The sequence below is a fragment of the Macaca fascicularis genome, chromosome 9 (genome assembly GCF_037993035.2).
Source record: "Macaca fascicularis isolate 582-1 chromosome 9, T2T-MFA8v1.1".
NCBI classification, from domain to species: Eukaryota; Metazoa; Chordata; class Mammalia; order Primates; family Cercopithecidae; genus Macaca; species Macaca fascicularis.
In genome coordinates, this window is record NC_088383.1 from 100,864,893 (window position 1) to 100,886,522 (window position 21,630).

Genomic DNA, 21,630 nt, shown 5'->3' on the forward strand with positions numbered 1-21,630 from the left:
GAGGGCAGGCAGGTAACACCGATGAACAACATGGCCGGTAATGCATACGCATCTATGGTGTAAGCAGGAGAAACGGAGTGAGCTGAAGGGGAGACTGAAGGGAAAAGCAGCTATTTGATTCCAATGATTGCCACAATGTATGATCTTGCAGTTTTCTTTTCTTTCTTTTTTTTTTTTTAGACGGAGACTAGCTCTGTCGCCCAGGCTGGAGTGCAGTGGTGCGATCTCGGCTCACTGCAAGCTCTGCCTCCCGGGTTCATGCCATTCTCCTGCCTCAGCCTCCCGAGTAGCTGGGACTACAGGCGCCCACCACCACGCCCAGCTAATTTTTTTTTTGTATTTTTAGTAGAGACAGGGTTTCACCCTGTTAGCCAGGATGATCTCAATCTCCTGACCTCGTGATCCACCCGCCTCAGCCTCCCAAAGTGCTGGGATTACAGGCGTGAGCCACCGGGCCCAGCCATCTGACAATTTTCAAACCAGAAGTTCAACATCTCATATATACTCCTGAATGTTTAAATGTTAATCTAAGTTTCTTTGTTGTTTGTTTTAAGAGCACTATGTAGGTCAAGCAGGTCACCAGCTCTCCACCTCTGCTAACACACTGTCAGTGTCATCTTCTGAACAGCACTAGTTTGGTATGCTAAATTTTGCAAGATTATTTTCATAAGTGTAACATCACTCTGGGGATGGGTGAGGCAGAAGATTCCTTAATGCCTTAAACATCAGTGGTGCTCTCTTCTTCAGGTAGCCTAGATGGACTCATGGACTAATGCCATGCAAGGTAGAGCTGCTCACTTACGATCATAAGATGCCTTTCTTCCCAGGAAACCACAGAACAAACTTCTTTTCTCTCCCATAGCAGTTCCACCCTCAGCAGGTGCTTACCCGTTTGTCAATGTCATTGTGCTGGAGCTGCACAAAACGAGCACTGATGGCTGCGATGTAACTCTGCTGATTGGAGAATGCCACGCGGCCAGCACCTTTGGGGTACTTCAGCTCTGGGTCCGTATCAATGCCAGCATAGCAGACACCACCGTACAAACGGTCCATGATCATTGCCAGTTCAACTGCAAAAAACAAAACAAAACATGGATGTGTATAAATATTTGGGAGGTACTCCTGCCCAGGAGAAGGAAGAATTATTTAGAGATCATGCAATGTAATTAAGAAAAGGAAAACGCATGTTAAGTATCAAGAAGACTGTCCACACCAGTCTTACAACTCAAGTAGGGAAGGTCCTAATAGGGTGTTTTGCAATAAAATGGAAAAAAAATTAGGAATTTACACACATACACACAAGAATTTATATAATCAGAACTTTAGCAGTAGTATTGAAGAAATGAACTACCAGTAATCCTCCTGTTCTAATTTCTAACTGGTTAGTCCAGTGGAATGTGCCTTGGGTAGGCAAGGCATTTCATGCTGCCCTAACAAGTTAATAAGAAACAGTCCTACTTACTAACCTCTAAGACTAAAAGAAATTACTAGTGTTACACTACTATATTAGGACTAAGCTATAGAAAGGATTAACTGCTTGTTTTAACTAGAGACAATTTATTTACAGCCTTAAAGTAAATCTCCACAATTTAAAAAAAGTAAAGATTTTAGAGTATATTCTAATCCAACTGTGAACTCTTCATACTAACCTCTCCCATTGAATTCTAAATAATAATACTAGTAATGATAATAGCCACAATAAACATTTACTGAGCACTTACAACCTACCACAGAGCACTAAGGTGTTACACAAATAGTAAAAACATACCCATGCTGTACCTTGCTATAGATCCAGAGGTGTGGCCTGTACTCCTTGTCACATTTCTTCTAAATATGCCTTTGTTTGTTTGTTTACTGAGACAGAGTCTCGCTCTGTCACCCAGGCTGGAGTGCAGTGGTGTGATCTTGGCTCACTACAACCTCCCCAGTTCAAGTGATTCTCCTGCCTCAGCCTCCCGAGTAGCTGGGATTACAGGCCTGCGCCACCACACTTGGCTAATTTTTGTAATTTTAGTAGAGATGGGGTTTCACCATGTTGGCCAGGCTGGTCTTGAACTCCTGACCTCAAGTGATTCGCCAGTCTTGGCCTCCCAAAGGGGTGGGATTATAGGCGTGAGTCACCATGCCTGGCCTAAATATGCCTTTATATTGGTATAGTTACAAAACAATAAAGGTCCCATTAGAAAAACATGTAGCACTTACCTGCATACCAGATTGTCTGAAGGCAATTGTTTACTTGATAGTGGACAGCACCTTCTCCAGGTATGACCATTCCTTTTAGGCTACTCACATAGTATAAGTCCAAAAGACTCAGCACTACCCCTGGGAAGTGACCCAAGAACCTGTTTCAACACCTATATATGGTATTTGGAAAGGAGAAGACAAGGAAGACAGACAATGACCTGGGCCACAGCCAATGTGCAAAGATCATCACATAGTAGAGCTCCACAGCAATCAGTATCTGGGGAGATGGAGAGCAGCACAACTCTTCTCTTCTAGGAGAAGAGTTCTGCAGAATGTACAAAGGGTGAAGGGCTGAACAGTAGAAGAACTCCACTAGATGTCTATGAACAAAAGGAAAGCCAAGCATTACTGGTTTCTGTACTACGAAACTGCTGAGGCAGTAAGTAAAACTGTGTTGCTACGTCAGAGAGGCTATCTTTACACTTCTCCAAAAGTTCTTTACATACCAGATTGCCTATTGGTGACTATTTTCTAACTGCCTATTTTTAATAGGAAGGACAACCCATAACCAACAAGTAATTTTCAGAAGGTGAGAAAATAAGCTAGTAAGAACTAAGCCTAAGAGTAAGTGCCATTAAAGACAGAGCAGCAGAAAGTTATCTCAATTATACCACTATGGTCAGAATTACTAAGCCATATCAGCCAAGGGAGCATTGTCTGTTAAAGCCAAGTAGCTGCTTACTGCAGTCTTGGGGCAGGATCCAGGAATCACATTCATTCAAACAATGTAACAGGAATTGTGCGCATACCCTGAATATCAGAGGTCCTTATACTTCATCCCAACAACCTCTGATGGTTTGAGGATCTCCTCATATGGCTATTACTGCAGTAACAGAGACCAAGAAACTGAAGGCAGAATTAATTGTTAATTGCAGTCATTAATGCATTTCCCTTATTGGTTGAATGGGTTTAGTGAAATAAGTAACCTCAGGACCCTATAACTTAAATACTAATTGTCAAAAGACAAGGCTTCCTCTGTAGTGAAATAAGAGAAGTAACAATCTCCAAGCCTGGTGAATGGCCAGGAAAAGAATGCTGGCAAGGAATTGAATGGCACTTGTCTTCCACCATAGGAAGGACTCAACAAAGTGTCTGATTTAGAAAGAAGGCACATGAGTGGTAAGCTTGAAACTCCAGCTAAGCAGAAGAGTTACTGTAACCACAGATTTTTCTACACCACAGTGTTCTCCAAAAAATCTTCAGGATCTTCTGATGCCAGAGAAGCACAAACATTCCATTACTTTGTGAATCTATCTGTTTGAAATCATCTGCACGTTCCAAGGATTAGATCATGACTGATGTTGCTGGCAGTTAAGTACTTTTGATAGGAAGCAGAAACCCTCATCTGCTTATGCTCTTATGAAAACTAATTATAAATAAATAATTTCCATTTATGAACTTATATATAGTTGCTTTTTTGGCCACCAAAAAGTCTGCAGACATTTGAGTCAATTAGGTCTCACTTAAGTGAAGGGCAATTTGTTGAGAAGCTAGAAGAAACCAAGGTGACTTAAGAAGAGGTTTTTGGGAGAAGAATATGAAAATTTCCCATCTCTCTCTCTACCCTCATCTGTATTTTAACTACAGAAAGTCTAATACTTTGACCACCCTTGAAGAGAAGTAAATGGTAGTCAAACAGCTGCTGTTTGTACTTGGTCTTCTGCTCAACCAGTAAGTCTTCATTCAGCATACTTCCTGCAGGCTGAACTCATTTAAGTACTAAACAGAATTTCTAGTCCTCATTTGAAACCATCCTCTGCAGAGGGCAAAGACAAAGTAGCTCCCAGGAGCATGTTCTTAACATTTCACCTGAGGAAGATAAGGGTACCAGAGCAGGGCATAGAGGTGAAGGAATCCAGTGTTCACATAGAGGTGAAAACAGGTATACAGTCCACGAGGAAGTCAAGACTTTCCAAACCATTTTTTATTTTCTTTCCCATCCAGACAGTGCTCATGGGTCTGTCTGGTCATGGTGGGAAGATGGCAGGTCTAATAGCTATGGTTCAAGGGTATACCGTACTTTGGACAAGATGCTCTGTGATCCTAAGACAACTTAAATTGTCTCATGAACAACTTCCATGGTAGCAGCAACACAATGAGTCTAATCCACATGCTGGCTCTTGTGATGAGAGTCACTGTGCTGCAGACTGGAGGGGCAAACTAGAATACTGCAGCAATGTGGAGCACATAGCATCCCCATGAATTCCTTTGGATTGTGATGACTATATCTCTGGAGTTGAATGTAAGCTTCAATTATGGTTCCTTGGATTTGCTCCTGATTCTTTTTTTTTTTTTTTTTTTTTGAGATGGAATCTTGCTGTGTTGCCCAGGCTGGAGTGCAGTGACACAATCTCGGCTCACTGCAACCTCCACCTCCTGGGTTCAAGTGATTCTCCTGCCTCAGCCTCCCAAGTAGCTGGGATTATAGGTGTGCAGTCACCATGCCTGACTAATTTTTATATTTTTAGTAGAGATGGGGTTTTGCCATATTGGCCAGGCTGGTCTTGAACTCCTGACATCAGGTAATCCGTCTGCCTTGGCCTCCCAAAGTGCTGGGATCACAGGCGTGAGCCACCGCTCTTGGCCCGCTCCTGATTCTTTACAAAGATGTGAAAGGGTCTTTAGTTCACCAGAGAGGAAACCCATGATGACTCCTCCCAGTCCTGCTTCACCTCACGGCCCGATTTATATCATTTAATTATAATATATTTCAAAGCCAGCTAAGGCAACATGTGAGCCTGAGATACTGGACAGCCAAATGAGATAGAGTGGAAGTGAGGATTCCAGAGGAAAATAACACATTCGTCTTTACAGATTCTAAACTGTGAATCTAGAATCCATATTTCTTCTCTTTGGAAATAAGGACAAAACAGATAGGCAAGAGGCATAGGGCACCTTAAGATATCAAAGAGGTCTCGACTTCTGAAAGCAGGAAGATTAAACTTGACGAGGGCTTCCTAGGTTTACCACAATTGTCAAGGGCAATTCACATACTTCAAGGGGAAGAAATGTGCTCAATAAGCTTCTGCTCTGCATCAGATATGTCGGGAAGTTAAGAATATTTTCAAATAGATGGTATGAATAATGAACTAAATCAGACAGAGTGCACTGGTACCAAGTTGACTGTTACTACTGTTACTGAGACAACACCTCAGATCTCAGCTTAATAAAGCATCTTTCTTTCGACCTGAGAAAGACCAATTACTCTATCTGAACTCTGCTTCATCATCTCTAAAGCACAGTCTACCACTTATAATCTCGCAGGGTTACTGTGAGAATTAAACATCCATGAGAGCTCTGGGCACACTGCTAAGGACAGAGTAGTATTCAAATGTTTAGTTTTGTCCAGGGTTCTTGCCCCACTCCCACCCTGTGAATCTCTGCTTAACATTTAAGTTGGCCTGGTTTCTGCTCTGTAAGTATCAATTCATCGCAGTGTTATTTTGGCTGTAGGCTAACATCACACAGCCTGCCACTGATATGGCAAAGTTTGACATCAGCTATGGATGAGGGTTTGCTTTTGGTGCAGAGGGAGGACACAAACACATACTAACATTAGAAAATCCTTATCCCTAAAGGTAATACAGTTAATCAAGTCAGTATGCCAAATCTGGAGTTTATCCAGGACAACCCATACTGAACTTAGGACATGGTGAAAAAGCTTCTACTGTTGAAAAACTTGATACAAGATGGTTTCTGCCTGCAACCACTTCATAAAACAACAATAAAGGATAGGGTTATAATACTCCTGTTTCCTAAATCACAAATCAGGATATGGTTTCTAATACATGTGAACTATGAAATGTTTATACAAAATGTCTGAAATAAATGATCTTAGAAAAATTCAGGATATATGTTCTCTAGATATATGCCATATATCTCTGAATATTTACTTCAGAAATTTTTGCCTCCCACAGAAAAACCATCCTCACAACAGTCAGGGCAGGTAAGGAAAGACAGAAAGAAATTTCAGGATTCATCACAGAATATTAGTAGGGGAGAAAAAGAAAGGAAAGAATTATCAGAGCAATTGTTAGGAAAGATAGGGCTGAAAGATGAACGAGCAAACAGTAGGCTGTGGGGACTCAGATGAGCACTCTCTCGAGATCGATCTGTTTTGCAGGGCCTAAGGAAGTCATGAAGTAAAGAACAGTTCATATGCTTCTAATGAGAAAGACTGAAAGTTTTTCCAGCCTGATCAAGGTTGGGAATGAATGGATCCAAAAGCTTGGTCACTGAGGCAGTCTTCCAATCAGATGCCAAAACCAAGAAATTTGGGATCAGAGAAATACTCATGTTAATCAACTGGAGAAGAGTACAGAGACCACATACCTCACTTCTACTTGTTCCTGGTGGTATCATAACCCCCAAGCCTGGCACTTATTTTCTGTCAGAGTGAAGAGGTATGTATTCTGGAGAGGTCCTAATGCCATAGGGATATGCAACTGGGCTATTTCTGTATGGAGATTTAGGAAGACATGTTGCTCATATTACGTGAATGAAGCATAGTGGCAACATGTTGTACTTCCAGGTGGCAGCAGAAGAAGAATCAAATTGCCCATTTCCCTGTACTGACTCTGAAGAATATGTGAGCTTTAGCCACATGGTGGCATGGTGAGTCCACTTACAGGCTTTCCTAATGTGAGGGTAGGGTGAGATGGGGAGTAGAAAGAAGACAAGATCTGATAAACACCAGGAGACTTCAGGCAAACCATCCTTGGCTTGCTATTGTCACCAATGGGAGTGATGAAAGGAAGAGACAGTAAGAATGTGGATTATTTGACATAGAGAAACCCACAATCAGGCAATAAGTAAGCTCATCTAAATTTTCCACTGATATTTTCCCATTTTCAGCTTTTCTTTTGTTTTCCTTTCCAGGACTGTGATTTTCTCCAACCTATTTTTTTTTCTTTTTTTGAGATAAGGTCTTACTGTCACCCAGGCTGGAGTGTACTGATGCAATATCAGCTCACTGCAGCCCCGAACTCCCTGGGCTCAAGCGATTCTCCTGCCTCCGGAGACTGCGCTACAGGCGTGTGCCACCATGCCTGGCTAATTTTTGTATTTATTATAGAGACAGGGTTTCACCATGTCGCCCAGAATGGTCCAACCTGAGTTCTTAAAAGGAAGGTTTATCAAAGAACCAGAAACTCAGGACAATACTGCTTAAAACAGGTTGCCTTTTCATTTTAGAGGTGTTTGTGTATTTCTGTTTAAAGGGTTAAGGCCTGTATTCAGAATAACTATCAGTGATATTGGTCCTTGTGTTACAATGAGGAAATATCAAAGATAAATAAAAAAAAAAAAACCCAACTCACAAGATCCAAAGGAATAACACTTCAGTGATAACATTTTAGTCACTGTGACGTATTAAGGGATACTTTTTGGCCCTTAATAAGGTAAAAATCCACCTGGACATCTAAAATCTCACCTGTTGAGTAGGGATGCCCATATCTAGTCCATGATCACTCTGCATAAAATGCTTAAAATAGTTTTAGACTTTCCAAAATTCCATAACTAGAACATTCCTTGGAAATAATAAAAAAATGCTCTAAAGTATTTCAAAACCAAATTTGAGAATCGTGTTAAAGAATACAATCTGGTCTCCAATTAATTCTGAGTTCACATTCTGTAAGCACATTTATTTTCTTCTGACATTTTTTGACTCTGTATATGATGACCTCTTTAACATGATAGTGGGATATTCAGTTTTGCATGACACATACTTTCTTAGTGCCAGTAATACAGTAGATGCTCAATAAATGTTTATCGTTCAAGTGAACTATACTGTATTCAATTTCAGCTTGTCTAGCAAAGTCACAATGAATTCTTTAAAAATCGTCTTCTATTCCAAGGTATACATCAGTTCCCAAAGCTCAGTGTGTTTCAAAGAAACCCAATTCCTATGATTACAGATAAAAGTTGCAGATGTTAACTTTTTGTCTTGATAACATGGCCCTCTAAACTAGAAGTCTTGGGATGAATGGTAAAATTCTAAGACAATAATATAGATTACTTTGCCACCTAGAAACTAGCTACGCTAAGGGAACACTATCAGTAATACAAGTGATTTTAGATTACTATCCACATAACTATAAAACAAAACATTTTAAAACAAAACATTTTAGCGTAGTTGAAAAAAGAGAACTTCTCCCGGGCACAGTGGCTCGCACCTATAATCCCAGCACTTTGGGAGGCCGAGGCGGGCAGATCACGAGGTCAGGAGTTTGACAGCAGCCTGGCCAACATGGTGAAACACTGTCTCTACCAAAAATACAAAACAGCCGGGCATGATGGTGAACGCCTGTAGTCCCAACTACTCCTGAGGCTGAGGCAGGAGAATCGCCCAAACCCGGGAGGTGGAGGTTGCGGTGAGCCGAGATCATGCCACTGCACTCCAGCCAGGGTGGCAGAGTGAGACTCATCTCAAAAAAAAAAAAAAGGAACTTCAAATTATGAAAGGTATAGTATAGTATCTAGTCAGGGAACACAAAATCCCATTTCTTACTAGACAACTAAATATAATTCTTGTCTAATCCTAGAATTTGTGGCATCTTGCAGACAACAAATATTAAAGAATATAATTTCAGGTTCAGGGGTTCACTTCTTGCAGTGTTGGTGTGATCATACAGCAAGTGTGGAAAAGAGATCTTCACAGGATTTACAGAAGAAAAATGATATATAGGCCCTTACCTATCCTTCCAAATCATTAAAACAGGAAGAATAAAGAGTGAATAAACTTCTATGTCTGTGCCTTAAGATAGACATAAGAAGTTACAGCCAGTTCTGTTATTTTTTATAACTATAGGACTTTTTCAGAATATTTTTTCAGATTCCTATCTAGTAAAAAAAAAGGAAAGGGGCTAGAACATAAAAACTCATTTGTGGCCAGACGTGGTGGCTCACGCCTGTAATCCCAGCCACTTTAGGAGGCTGAGGTGGGCAGATCACCTGAGGTCAGGAGATCGAGACCAGCCTGACCAACGTGGCAGAACCTTGTCTCTACTAGAAATACAAAAATTAGCCAGGTGTGGTGGCACACACCTGTAGTCCCAACTACTTGGGAGACTGAAGTTGGAGAAACCCTTGAACCCGGGAGGCGGAGGTTGCAGTGAGCCGAGATGGCACCACTGCACTCCAGTCTGGACGACAGAGTGAGACTCCGTCTCAAACAAACAAACAAACAAAAAAACTAATTTGTGCTTGTAGTTAGTTGCAAAAGGAAAAGCTACAATACTAGCTATGATTGTCCATTTGTAAAATAAGAAAAAGGATTTCTGTCCCTCTCCACTCCTAAATATAACACTAGTTAGAAAAATTCAGAAATATTCCACAACACCCCCATCATTTTTTTTAAAAGCACAAACAGTTTACAAACAAAGGTCTGCATTTGCCCCCATCTCATAATGCTTTTCACATTTGAATTAGCCCTTCTTAGACTTTCTTCTCCGACTGCAGATAAAAGGGAAGCATCTCTGCTGCTTTGCTTTCTACCTTTTGTTTGATAGTTTTCCATTGGAATGAAGAAAATAAGACCCAGTCAGAAAAAATATGTTTAAAAGTCCTTCAAAATGAAATTATTAATGTCTTTATATAGGTTTAAAGTTATCTTTTAGGTGTAGCCTGGAGATGGGATTTGGATAAATATGTTAGAAATGTTGAGGAACTTTCAGAATTAAGAAGTCACGAAAGTCATACAGCTAAATAACGTTAGGTTACATTTTATAATTCTGTTTCACAACATGATTTTAATGATCTCTGCTTTTTGTTTTAATTTTTAGGTAGAACTAAGTCTATGTGCATATAAATAACACAAAAGAAATGTACTTTCACAACTACAGTGGCAACAGTAACATTTTTTGTTTTACTTTAAAAAAATAAACTTAATTATTCTAAGTGCTTCAAAAACTTAGATCTTAGAAATAATTTTGTTATACTCCACTGGCATTAATACTGGTTATTAGGAGGCTGATGCACAGCTGATTGGATTTGTCTTTGGATTTAAATATGTATTGAAGCCATCAGTTCAACAACACTTCAAACTCTCCAGTCAATTATGATTCTGCTCAAATCAAGCAGCACAATTATTTCATCATTGGAAAGTAACTTAAAAAAAAAACAACAGGGAAGCTTTAAAAAAGACAGATTTCTGTCATACATAACAATGCTGACTGGCATAAGAATGCACACTGCCAAATGTGTTATTATTTTTTACATAAGGGATTAAATAGGAAAGCACTAAATAAAATTCATTTTTTCAACATAACTGTTTAATGAAATTCACTTTTGTACCATAACAAAATAGAGCATTTTGGGAGAAAACCTTTAATCCTGAAAAAGCTCAGTGAAAACGACAACAGCCTTCTTTTTGGAGACTATGTATAGCTCACTGGAAACCTAGAAAATATTTAAGACTAAAGGCATTGGGGATTTTGTTGTTGTTGGTTTTGTTGTTGTGGTGTTACTATTTCCACTCACCAGCTCGAAGGGGTCGTGGAACTCCCCCAACAAAGATAGTTTTTCTGGGGTCCAAAGGCTGAGAACCATCCATTACAAAGTCACTGTCACTTAGGTTCCATGGTCGAATTTGCACCTGAAAAAAAGTCGTTTACTTGGTCCTTACTTCATTTCCAGCAACCCCAAATGAGAATAAGATGACTAAAGACAAACCCACTGATTTGTGCATTTCACAATGAACATGACCCAAACAAAATCCAGTTAATTAGTTAATGTAATCCGCATTAAGTACCTTTCAATAGATCTCTTGGGGAATCTACTTACAGGTACTGTACTCAGCACTCTAGACATATGACATATAACATGAAACCACTGGAAACCACCTCTGCCTGTGTTTTTTTTTATTGTAAGGCAGGTTTTTAGAGACAGTCTGCATTTTGAATCAGATTCATTTTAACACACGATAGAGACTGTTTACAATGTGTCACAATACACCACTTTGTTTTAAGAGTTCATCTAAAGTACATCAGGAGTATTTTCTAAAAATTATCCATGTCTGACTTTTTAATTCTCATCACCTTCCAAATTCAAACATATCTTTCAGCAATATGATTTAATACAGATTAACACGCAGCAAGTTAGCATAGAATTACCAGAGATAACAATATAGCACAAAGAGAGTACTCTCTGGCCAGGCATGGTGGCTCACACCTGTAATCCCAGCGCTTTGGAAGGCCGAGGAAGGTGGATTCCTTAAGGTCAGGAGTTCGAGATCAGCCTGGCCAACATGGTGAAACCCTGTCTCTACTGAAAATACAAAAACTAGCTGGGTGTAGTGGCTCACATCTATAGTCCCAGCTACTCAGGAGGCTGAGGCATGAGAATCACTTGAACCCAGCAGGTAGAGGTTGCAGTGAGCCGAGATCGCGCCACTGCACTGCAGCCTGGGTGACAGAGCAAGACTGCCTCCGGAAAAAAAAAAAAGAGAGAGAGATATCTCTTTCGGATTTATCTGATTTTGACAAACGAGGCTGGTTAAATAAAAGCAAGCCTCAAAGTTTAAGTAAATTTGGTTTAAAGCAGAAAAAGAAATCTTTGTGGCATATTTCTATTTGGTCATTTTTCTTAACTGGGACTCTGACTTAGTGCCCATAGTTTGTACTATTTTATCACAGAGTAAAAAATAAGGTATTTCATTAGAATTTTAACCTTAAAACATGAGCCTTTATGTATATGATTTTATACATGAAACCTTAAAACATGTTATCAAAGAATAGCTTAAAACAAAACAAAAACACAAAAACATCCTCCTGCATGAGAAGGCAAATTCTGCACTGCCTCAAAACCAACCAGTTAGGCAAGTAGCCAATATGCTCTGAGAAGCGGGCTGGGTGCAGAAAGGGAACCTGGTATCTGTCCTCAAGGAACATGCCATTCCCCCTCCCCTCCACCAATGACTAAGATAGAAAACAAAAAAGTTGACTTTTCATTTCCTTAGTATCAATGGAATTGTTCATTTTCCCCCTTGCTCAGACATCAACACTCAATGCAAAGAAACATATGGGATAATTTCGTATGTGGCTTGGCTTATACCCAGGAGTACTCCCACTTGAAAGGTAGCACCTGTGGCAATTATACTTTCAAAAATTTTGAATTAACTTTAAAACTGGAATTGCTCAGTTAGAAATAGTCTACTTTTTTTTTTTTTTCTTTTTTTTTTTTTGGAGATGGAGTTTCTCCTTTTTGCCCAGGCTGGAGTAAAGTGGCACCATCTTGGCTCATGCAACCTCCAACCCCTGGGTTCAAGAGAATTCTCCTGCCTTGGCCTCCCAAGTAGCTGGGATTACAGGTGACCACGACCACACCCAGCTAATTTTTGTATTTTTAGTAGAGACAAGGTTTCACCATGTTGGCCAGCTGGTCTCAAACTCTTAACCTCAGGGGTTCTACCCGCTTCGGCCTCCCAAAGTGTTAGGATTACAGGCATGAGCCACCGTGCCTGGCCAGTCTACACATTCTTTAAGATTGCTAAAAAAATTCACCCTCACCTAACTTTTTGCCTTTATTATTATTATTTGAGACAAGAGTGTTGCCTTATTGCCCAGGCTGGAGTGCAGTGGCATTATCTCGGCTCACTGCAACCTCTGTCTCCTGGGTTCAAATGATTCTCGTGACTCAGCCTCCTGAGTAGTTGGAATTATAGGCACCTGCCACCACACCTGGGTAATTCTTATATTTTTAGCAGAGACAGGGTTTTGCCATGTTGGCCAGGGTGGTCTCAAACTCCTGACCTCAAGAGATCTGCCCACCTCGGCCTCCCAAAGGGCTGGGATAACTGGAGCGAGCCACTGAGCCCAGCCACTTTTTGCCTTTTATGACACTGTTGGCCTCACCACTTAGCCAAAAGACACAAAATCTCCATTTCTTCCCTAGACCCTGAAAATTTGGACCTGTTTACAATACCGTTCACATTCAGACATTTGCTCCACCTTTATTGCATGAAAAAAAATGCAGTTCTTTCCGTGTAAACTTTGGTCTGTTTGACTAAATTATCATTCCCTTGACATTTACTACAAAGGCAGATTCACTAATACCATAAAGCATTACTTTTAAATGCCTTCATGAGGAACTATTGCCTATTACTAATTTTTTCATTTAATACACAATAATTTCCTGACACTGTGAGAACAAACAGTAAAGATTCCCTTAAATACACACATACACACACACACACATACACACACACACAGATGTATCTTTTTCTACACACAATCTCTCTTCTGATCTCATTCCTAATAAAGCAGTTAAGGCAGCTTAGGCACCTGGTAAGGTAATTCCAATCACTTTATGTTAATTGCGTTCGATCATAGATAACTTTATTTAAAAAATGAAAACTATTCTTGTGTAGTATCCAGTGGTCTGCTTTCATGCTCAATTAACTGAGACAGGAAATACAGCCTTTTATCAATAGCTGTAGGTTACCACTGCTCAAAAGAACTCTGCAAAAGATCTCAAACCTTCCTGCTGAGAGCTTTCATTATTGCCTACTGCCTTTTCTGCCCACTCCCCAACCCCCGACCTCACTTCATCACATTGCACACAACCCATTCCTTTATTCTTGGCATTGTAGATAAGGTAAAAATATAGGAAGAGGGCTCAAGACACAGTGCTGATTAACCCTATTCACAAAACCTACATTTCCCAGCTGCCACCAGAAAACAGTTGCTCAGAGCTGTCACCTCTGCAGAATTAATCAACATAGAACAATATCAACACACTCTATCTACTAAGCAAATAATAATATTGTGGTACTACCTGTATGAAAAGTTACACTCACACTCTGGTTTCTCTCTGAAATCTAAGCCCATTCTCACATCAGGCCTGTTTCTCCAGACCTCAGGTCCTGATATCCGTGTTCTATCCTTCTGGACTTACTCTTTGTTTGGATATATTTTCTGGTCCTGATTTTGTGTGTGTGTGTGTGTGTGTGTGTGTGTGTGTGTATGTGCATATATATATATATATATATGTGTGTGTGTGTGTATATATATGTATATATATATACTTCATTGTTATATCATACTTTATAAGCTAATTCAAATATTTTGTGGAGAGTATAAATAAAATAACCACTTTTTAATTATCTTCATTTAATAATTATTTTTGAGAATAGATGAAATTATAATTCTGTCCTAATTCAATATAAATTTCCTCTCTCTATACAAAACTGGGCCTCCATGTCTGAGGGTTCTGAGTCTGCAACGAGGGTCAGCCAATCTCAAATAGAAAACTTTTTTTTTTTTTTTTTTGGAGATGGAGTCTCGTTCTGTCACCCAGGCTGGAGTGCAGTGGCACAATCTCAGCCCACTGAAACCTCCACCTCACAGGTTCAAGCAATTCCCCTGCCTCAGCCTCCTGAGTTGCTAGGGCGTGTCACCATACCCGGCTGATTTTTCTTTTTTTAGTAGAGATGGGGTTTCATCATGTTGGCCAGGCTGCTCTCAAACTCTTGATCTCAGGTATCTACCTGCCTCGGCCTCCCAGAGTGCTGGGATTACAGGTGTGAGCCACTATGTCCGGCCTAGAATATGTTTTAAAACAAAAATAACAGTAACAATAATACAAATTTTAAAACTACAGTAGAACGACTATTTACATAGCATTTACATTGTATTAGGTATTATAAGTAATCTAGAGACAATTCAAAGTGTATGGGAGGATGCACATAGGTTACACTATTTTATGTAAGGGACTCGAGCATCTGTGGATTTTGGTATCTGAGCGGGGGTCCTAGAACCAATCTCTTATGCAAACTTAGGAACAACTGTACAGGGCTAACTCTGTGAGTGTGTGTGACAAAGAAGGTGTGTGAATGAAACAACTCTTCCAGTATGTTGTCAAGTAGGCGCTTTAGGGGCAGTAAAAGCCTCAGCATCCTGAGGACAAGTATAAGGATGTCCCCCAGAAACAGTAAAGATTCCCTTAAATTATCCTAACATGATTCCAGCACTTCTTCCTGGAGCAGCCTGATCACATTTGCTTGTAAAGGTGACTCTAAAAAGAGTTTGCTGGCCAGGTGCAGTGGCTCATTTCTGTAATCCCGGCACTTTGGGAGACCGAGCTGGGCGGATCATTTGAAGTCAGGAGTTCGACAACAGCCTGGCCAACATGGTGAAACCCCGTCTCTACTAAAAATACAAAAATTGGCTGGGTGTGGTGGTGGGCACCAGTAATCCCAGCTACTCAGGAAGCTGAGGCAGGAGAACCACTTGAACCTGGGAGGCAGAGGTTGCAGTGAGCCAAGATTGCACCACTGCACTCCAGCCTGGGTGATTAGAGTGAGACCCTGTCTCAAAATAAAATAAAAATAAACATATAAAAAGAGGGGCTACAGTATCCTTTGGGAAGCTCCAGCTCTTGGGCCATGCCATGTCCTTACAGTAGGGGGTCACACAAACTCAAATGGCCATAGGGTCAGACAGGTAGCACAAATGTCAAGCCACGTTTGGGTTAGTACGCAGGCAGTAACACACTGGAGTAAACTACTTCTCAGCTCCAGCAAGTAGTTACCACTTGCCTATGTATTGTCAGACTTTTCTCATTTTTCAAGAGTGGCTAGAAATTCAGATTTTTAAGTGAAACTTCAAGATTCTAAAATAGGAACTAATTCAAATGTTAAAAGTCACTATACAGGCTAAATAAAACTATCTGCAGACCAGATGTATGCCACGGGCCCCACCCAGTCCATGATCTTTGGCTTGAAGAGTTTAGTTACCACACAGCTCACAATGATGGAATGTTTTGTTCCATTAGCACATATGAGAGAAAATACAAAAATCATTTTTCTTTAGTTTCTCTCTAAAGCACGTATTCCTATGGAAGCTCTCCTGAGGACTACTTTTGGCTGAATTACATTATCTTCTAAATTCTTATCTTCTTTTTCATATAACTGCTTACCTCCAAAGGCAAAATCTTTTTAGGAATAAAGACAAAAACCAAACACAGTGCTGAGTGCTATAAATATAATAATTTATACCATATAGTGACTTTAACATCAGCCTTTAAGAAATCTAAAAGAATTTAACATTAATAATATCAACAGTTAGTAGTGAAATCAGTAATACTCCTTTTCAAGGTTTCTCAAAGTGTGTTCTGTGGAACATGGGTCCCTAAGGTTGGTCTGCCAGATAAGCAGTGTTGGGGAAAAGCTGTAGATTATCTTCTCCTTCTTGGCGTTTCATGGCACCCATTAGTGTACTTAATTAAAGGCTCTAAGAAATTCTATAGAAATCTTTTCAGCCAGGTGCAGTGGCTCACACCTGTAATCCCAGTACTCTGGGAGGCCAAGGTGGGTGGATCACCTGAGGTCAGGAGTTCGAGACCAGCCTAACCAGCAGGGTGAAACCCCGTATCTACAAAAATACAAAATCAGTCAGGCATGGTGGTGCACGCCTGTAATCCCAGCTACTTGGGAGGCTGAGGCAGGAAAATTGCTTGAACCCAGAAAGTGGACGCTGTGGTGGGCCAAGATCACACCACTGCACTCCAGCCTGGGCACAAGAGCAAAACTCCACCTCAAAAAAAAAAAAAAAAAGTCTGGCCGGGTGCAGGGGATCAAGCCTGTAATCCCAGCACTTTGGGAGGCCGAGACGGGCGGATCACGAGGTCAGGAGATCAAGACCATCCTGGCTAACACGGTGAAACCCCGTTTCTACTAAAAAAACACAAAAAACTAGCTGGGCGAGGTGGTGGGCGCCTGTAGTCCCAGCTACTCGGGAGGCTGAGGCAGGAGAATGGCATGAATCCGGGAGGCGGAGCTTGCAGTGAGCTGAGATCCGGCCACTGCACTCCAGCCTGGGCGACAGAGCGAGACTCCGTCTCAAAAAAAAAAAAATCTGTTCAATGTTGTTTAATTCAGCATTTCTAAAATTATTTCCATAGACCCCATTTTTTGCATGACACCTATTAATACCTACACTTCCAATAATTCTGCCCTACTATACCTTGCTCTTTTTTTTTTTTTTTGAGACGGAGTTTCGCTCTTGTTGCCCAGGTTGGAGTGTGATGGCACAATCTCGGCTCACCGCAACCTCTGCCTCCCAGGTTCAAGTGATTCTCCTGTCTCAGCCTCCCAAGTAGCTGCGATTACAGGTATGCACCACTATGCCTGGCTAATTTTGTATTTTTAGTAGAGATGGGGTTTCTCCATGTTGGTCAGGATGGTCTCAACATCAGGTGATCTGCCCGTCTCAGCGCCAAGTTTTCAGAAACTTCACTCCATCCCTGGCCTTTTCCTTACTTATTTCTTGCTATTGCTCTGAAAAGTTTGATTCTATAGAGATTAACTTTAAATGGTTAAGAGTATACTAAACTGAAATATTAGATAGCTGTTCAAAGAACTGAAAGTTTTCTGGCTAAACTGTATAAAAGATATGTTACCAAACCAGTTTGACTATTTTTATGTTTCTTTCTTTTTTTTTTAGATGGAGTCTTGCTCTGTCACTCAGGCTGGAGTGTAGTGGTGCAATCTTGGCTCACTGCAACCTCTGCCTCCCAGGTTCAAGCAATTCTCCTGCCTCGGTCTCCCAAGTAGCTGGGATTACAGGCACCTGCCCCAAAGCCTGGTTAGTTTTTGTATTTTTAGTAGAGACAGGGTTTCACCATGTTGGCCAGGCTGGTCTCAAACTCCTGACCTCAAGTGATCCGCCCGCCTCAGCCTCCCAAAGTGCTGGGATTACAGGCATGAGCCACCCTTGCTGGCCCAGTTTGAAATTTTTATCAATAAAGAGTAAAATAATTATAGCTCCATATAAAAACTAAAGTTTCATCCTACTTAAAACTGAAGGTCATTAATAGGGATAAGATTAGGTCAAGGGCTAGGAAAAACAAGACATGCAATATGGGTCTTTTCGTCGCCTTTTTTTTTTTTTTGAGACAGGGTCTCACTCTGTCACTCAGGCTAGAGTACAGTAGTACATGGAGTACAAGCATGCGCCACCATGCCCAGCTAATTTTTGTATTTTTTGTAGAGACAGGGTTTTGCCGTGTTGCCCAGGTTGATCTTGAACTTAGGGGCCCAAGCAATCCACCCACCTCAGCCTCCCAAAGTGCTAGGATTATAGGCGTGAGCCACTGTGTCTGCCCTCTACAATGGGTTACTTCTTTAATCAGAATGTTATATGATAACATCATTTCCTAAAAAGAAAATTTCATTGACAATTGACCAGAACCTCTTAGTTAAAATTAAATATAAAATGCATTTTTGGCCAGGCACGGTGGCTCACGCCTGTAATCCCGGCACTTTGGGACGCCGAGGCGGGTGGATCACCTGAGGTCAGGAGTTTGAGACCAGCCTGGCCAACATGGTGAAACCCCATTTCTACTAAAAAAAAAAAAAAAAAAAAAAATACAAAAAATTAGCTGGGTTTGGTGGCAGGTGCCTATAATCCCAGCTTCTTGGAAGGCTGAGGCAGGAGAATTGCCTGAATCCGGGAGGCAGAGGTTGCAGTGAACTGAGATCACGCCATGCACTCCAGCCTGGACAGTGAAACGCCGTCTCAAAAAAAAAAAAAAGCATTTTTGGCCAGGCATGGTGGCTCATGCCTATATAATCTCAGCACTTTGGAAGGCCAAGGCTGGAGGACCACTTGAGGCCAGGAGTTCAAGACCTGCCTGGGCAGCATAGTGACACCCTGTCTCTATGAAAACCTTTTTAAAATTAGCTAGGTGTGGTGGCTAAGGTGGGAAGATCGTTTAGGCCCTGGAGTTTGAGGTTGCAGTGAGTTGTGATGAAGCCACTGCACTCCAGCCTGGGCGACAGAACCAGCCCTTCTCTCAGGAAAATATTTTTGTTGTATCTAATTTAATTACAGGATAAGAGAAAACACAAGTTTTTGTTTCTATTTTCCCTCCTTGCAGCAGGGAGAAAACATATTTGTTTTCCCCCCAGCAGCAAGGAGAAAACATAGTTGTTTTTTTTGTTTTTTTTGTTTTTTTTTTGAGACAGAGTTTTACTCTTGTTGCCCAGGCTGGAGTGCAATGGCACGATCTCTACTCACCACAACCTCCACCTCCCGGGTTCAAGCGATTCTCGTGCCTCAGCCTCTCAAGTAGCTGAGATTACAGGCATGCGCCACCACGCCTGGCTAATTTTTTTGTATTTTCAGTAGAGACAGGGTTTCTCCATGTTGATCAGGCTGGGCTCAAACTCCCGATCTCAGGTGATCCGCCCGCCTCGGCCTCCCAAAGTGCTAGGGTTACAGGCGTGAGCCACCACGCCCAGCCTGAAAACATAGTTTTAATACGAATAGTTTGTTTTTTGTTTTTTGTGGTTTTTTTGATGGAGCCTTGCTCTTGTCACCTAGGCTGGAGTGCAATGGCACAATTTCGGCTCACTGCAACCTCCAACTCCTGGGTTCAAGTGATTTTCCTGTCTCAGCCTCCTGAATAGCTGGGATTACAGGCGCCCGCCACCATGCCCAGCTAATTTTTGTATTTTTAGTAGAGACGGAGTTTCACCAGGTTGGTCAGGCTGGTCTCGAACTCCTAACCTCAGGTGATCCACCACGCCCAGCCGATAAGATAAGAACAGTTTTTGTTGTTGTTGTTGTTGTTTTTTGAGAGAGTCTCGCTCTGTCGCCCAGGCTGGAGTGCAGTAGCACGATCTCAGCTCACTGCAAGCTCTGCCTCCCGGGTTCACACCATTCTCCTGCCTCAGCCTCCCGAGTAGCTGGGACTACAGGCACCCACCACCACGCCCGGCTATTTTTTGTATTTTTAGTAGAGATGGGGTTTCTCCCTGTTAGCCAGGATGGTCTCGATCTCATAACTTCGTGATCCACCAGCCTATGCCTCCCAAAGTGCTGGGATTACAGGCATAAGCCACCGCACCTGGCCATGAACTGTTTCTAACACAAACCTCAAGACTTCAAATTTCTCAGCATAACCACATATCCCTACACCTAGAGTTCTCAGTTACAATTTAGTATTTAGATATTCATCTACCAATACATATCATCAAGTTCATTTTTAACTTCTCACTCTGTATGGTCCCTTCTTTAGATTACAGCATCCATCATATGAACATCCTACTGCATAGGATTTCATTTTCATCTGTTCATCTCAAGGCAGCTCCAAACGGCAAACTGTTCGGGCAGCCAGCTCGGGAAACTACCTGACTAAAGACCCCCTCAAAGCCATATGCTCTTTTTCCCATAAAGGACCTGGTTCAGAGCTCAGCTACTTCCCCCATACTCTGATTTCCTTTTTCCTTTTCCTCTTTTCAGTACCCTTCAAACTCAAGCTCTTTAGGAAAAAAAGTCTCCATTATTCTCTCCCCAATCCTACAATCCTTTTAGTCTACATAAATCACAAAAACAATACTGCAGAACCATCAGGACTGCTCTCCCCAACAAGCAGCAGCACCCCAGCTCATCCCAATAGCCAGGATGAGTCAGCTAAACCTAGGTCTGCTGACATACAGCTGCAACAGCTCAGTTGTAGTGGTGATGAACTCAGACCCACCCCAGCTGTCAGCAATTCTATTTTAAGCATCACAGACTTCACAAAATGACTGGATTGCCCCAGCAATATCAGAAATAAACTAGTTTGTGGCCAGGTGTGGTGGCTCACACATGTAATCCCAACACTTTGGGAGGCCAAGGTGGGTGGATCACTTGAGGTCAAAGTTCGAGACCAGCCTGGCCAACATGGTGAAACCCCGTCTCTACTAAAAATACAAAAATTAGCTGGGCATGGTGGTGTGTGCCTGAAATTCCAGCTACTCAGGATGCTAAGGCAAGAGAATCGCTTGAACCTGGGAGGTGGAGGTTGCAGTGAGCCAAGATTATGCCACTACACTCCAGTCTGGGTGACAGCCTCTGTCTCAATAAATAAATAAATAAATAAACAAGCTAGTTTGTGGTTTGTGAGGCATCTTTATCTCTTCCCTGGCATAAGGAGTTGGTTTATTATTAATCACCAAAACTAAGAGCCACAATAATAATTGTGGTTTGGACTCCTCACAGCACACTGATATTGGCATCTCATTTCAACATAATTTTGACCACATAGCTCCCTAACAAATAGGTCAGCCAGTTTCAGGAGTTTAGATGCTATCTATTATTCTCAAGTGCTGAAGAGGAAGAGAGGCCTTCCCTGCATCTTCTGGGGGCAGTGGAGAGAAAGGAACAGCTAATCAGAGTCTTTGGCCTTAGTAAGACTTCTATATTCCAGGTAGCTCTGGGGGCTTCAGTCAGACCTCCGTCAGGCCTCAAGGCAAAAAGCCGTAACTCTCACATTCAGACTATTCCTCCCATTCCCTAGATACAAGTAGTCTCCAAGTAGAAGGAGAAAATCTTCGTCAAAATAGCCAGGATTCTTCCTAGACAGGGAGCCAAAAGTAACCCTAGGAAATTCTTTCACGTCCTA

At 41.5% G+C, this 21,630-nt stretch overlaps 1 protein-coding gene across 17 annotated transcripts in view; it reads right to left on the reverse strand.

Annotated features, from left to right (window-relative positions):
• CPEB3 (cytoplasmic polyadenylation element binding protein 3) overlaps positions 1–21,630 on the reverse strand; it is a 243,785-nt gene that overhangs the window by 31,803 nt on the left and 190,352 nt on the right. For 14 of the 17 annotated variants that reach the window (XM_045361193.3, XM_074002203.1, XM_074002202.1 and 11 more), the window contains 2 exons: positions 10,723–10,837; positions 889–1,070 (listed from right to left, as the gene is read on the reverse strand). In XM_045361193.3, coding sequence (XP_045217128.1) covers positions 889–1,070; positions 10,723–10,837 — 297 coding nt within the window. Of the gene's footprint in view, positions 1–471; positions 1,071–10,722; positions 10,838–21,630 lie in introns of those variants that run through there. The other 3 variants (XM_074002206.1, XM_074002207.1, XR_012417948.1) reach the window with 2 other exon arrangements.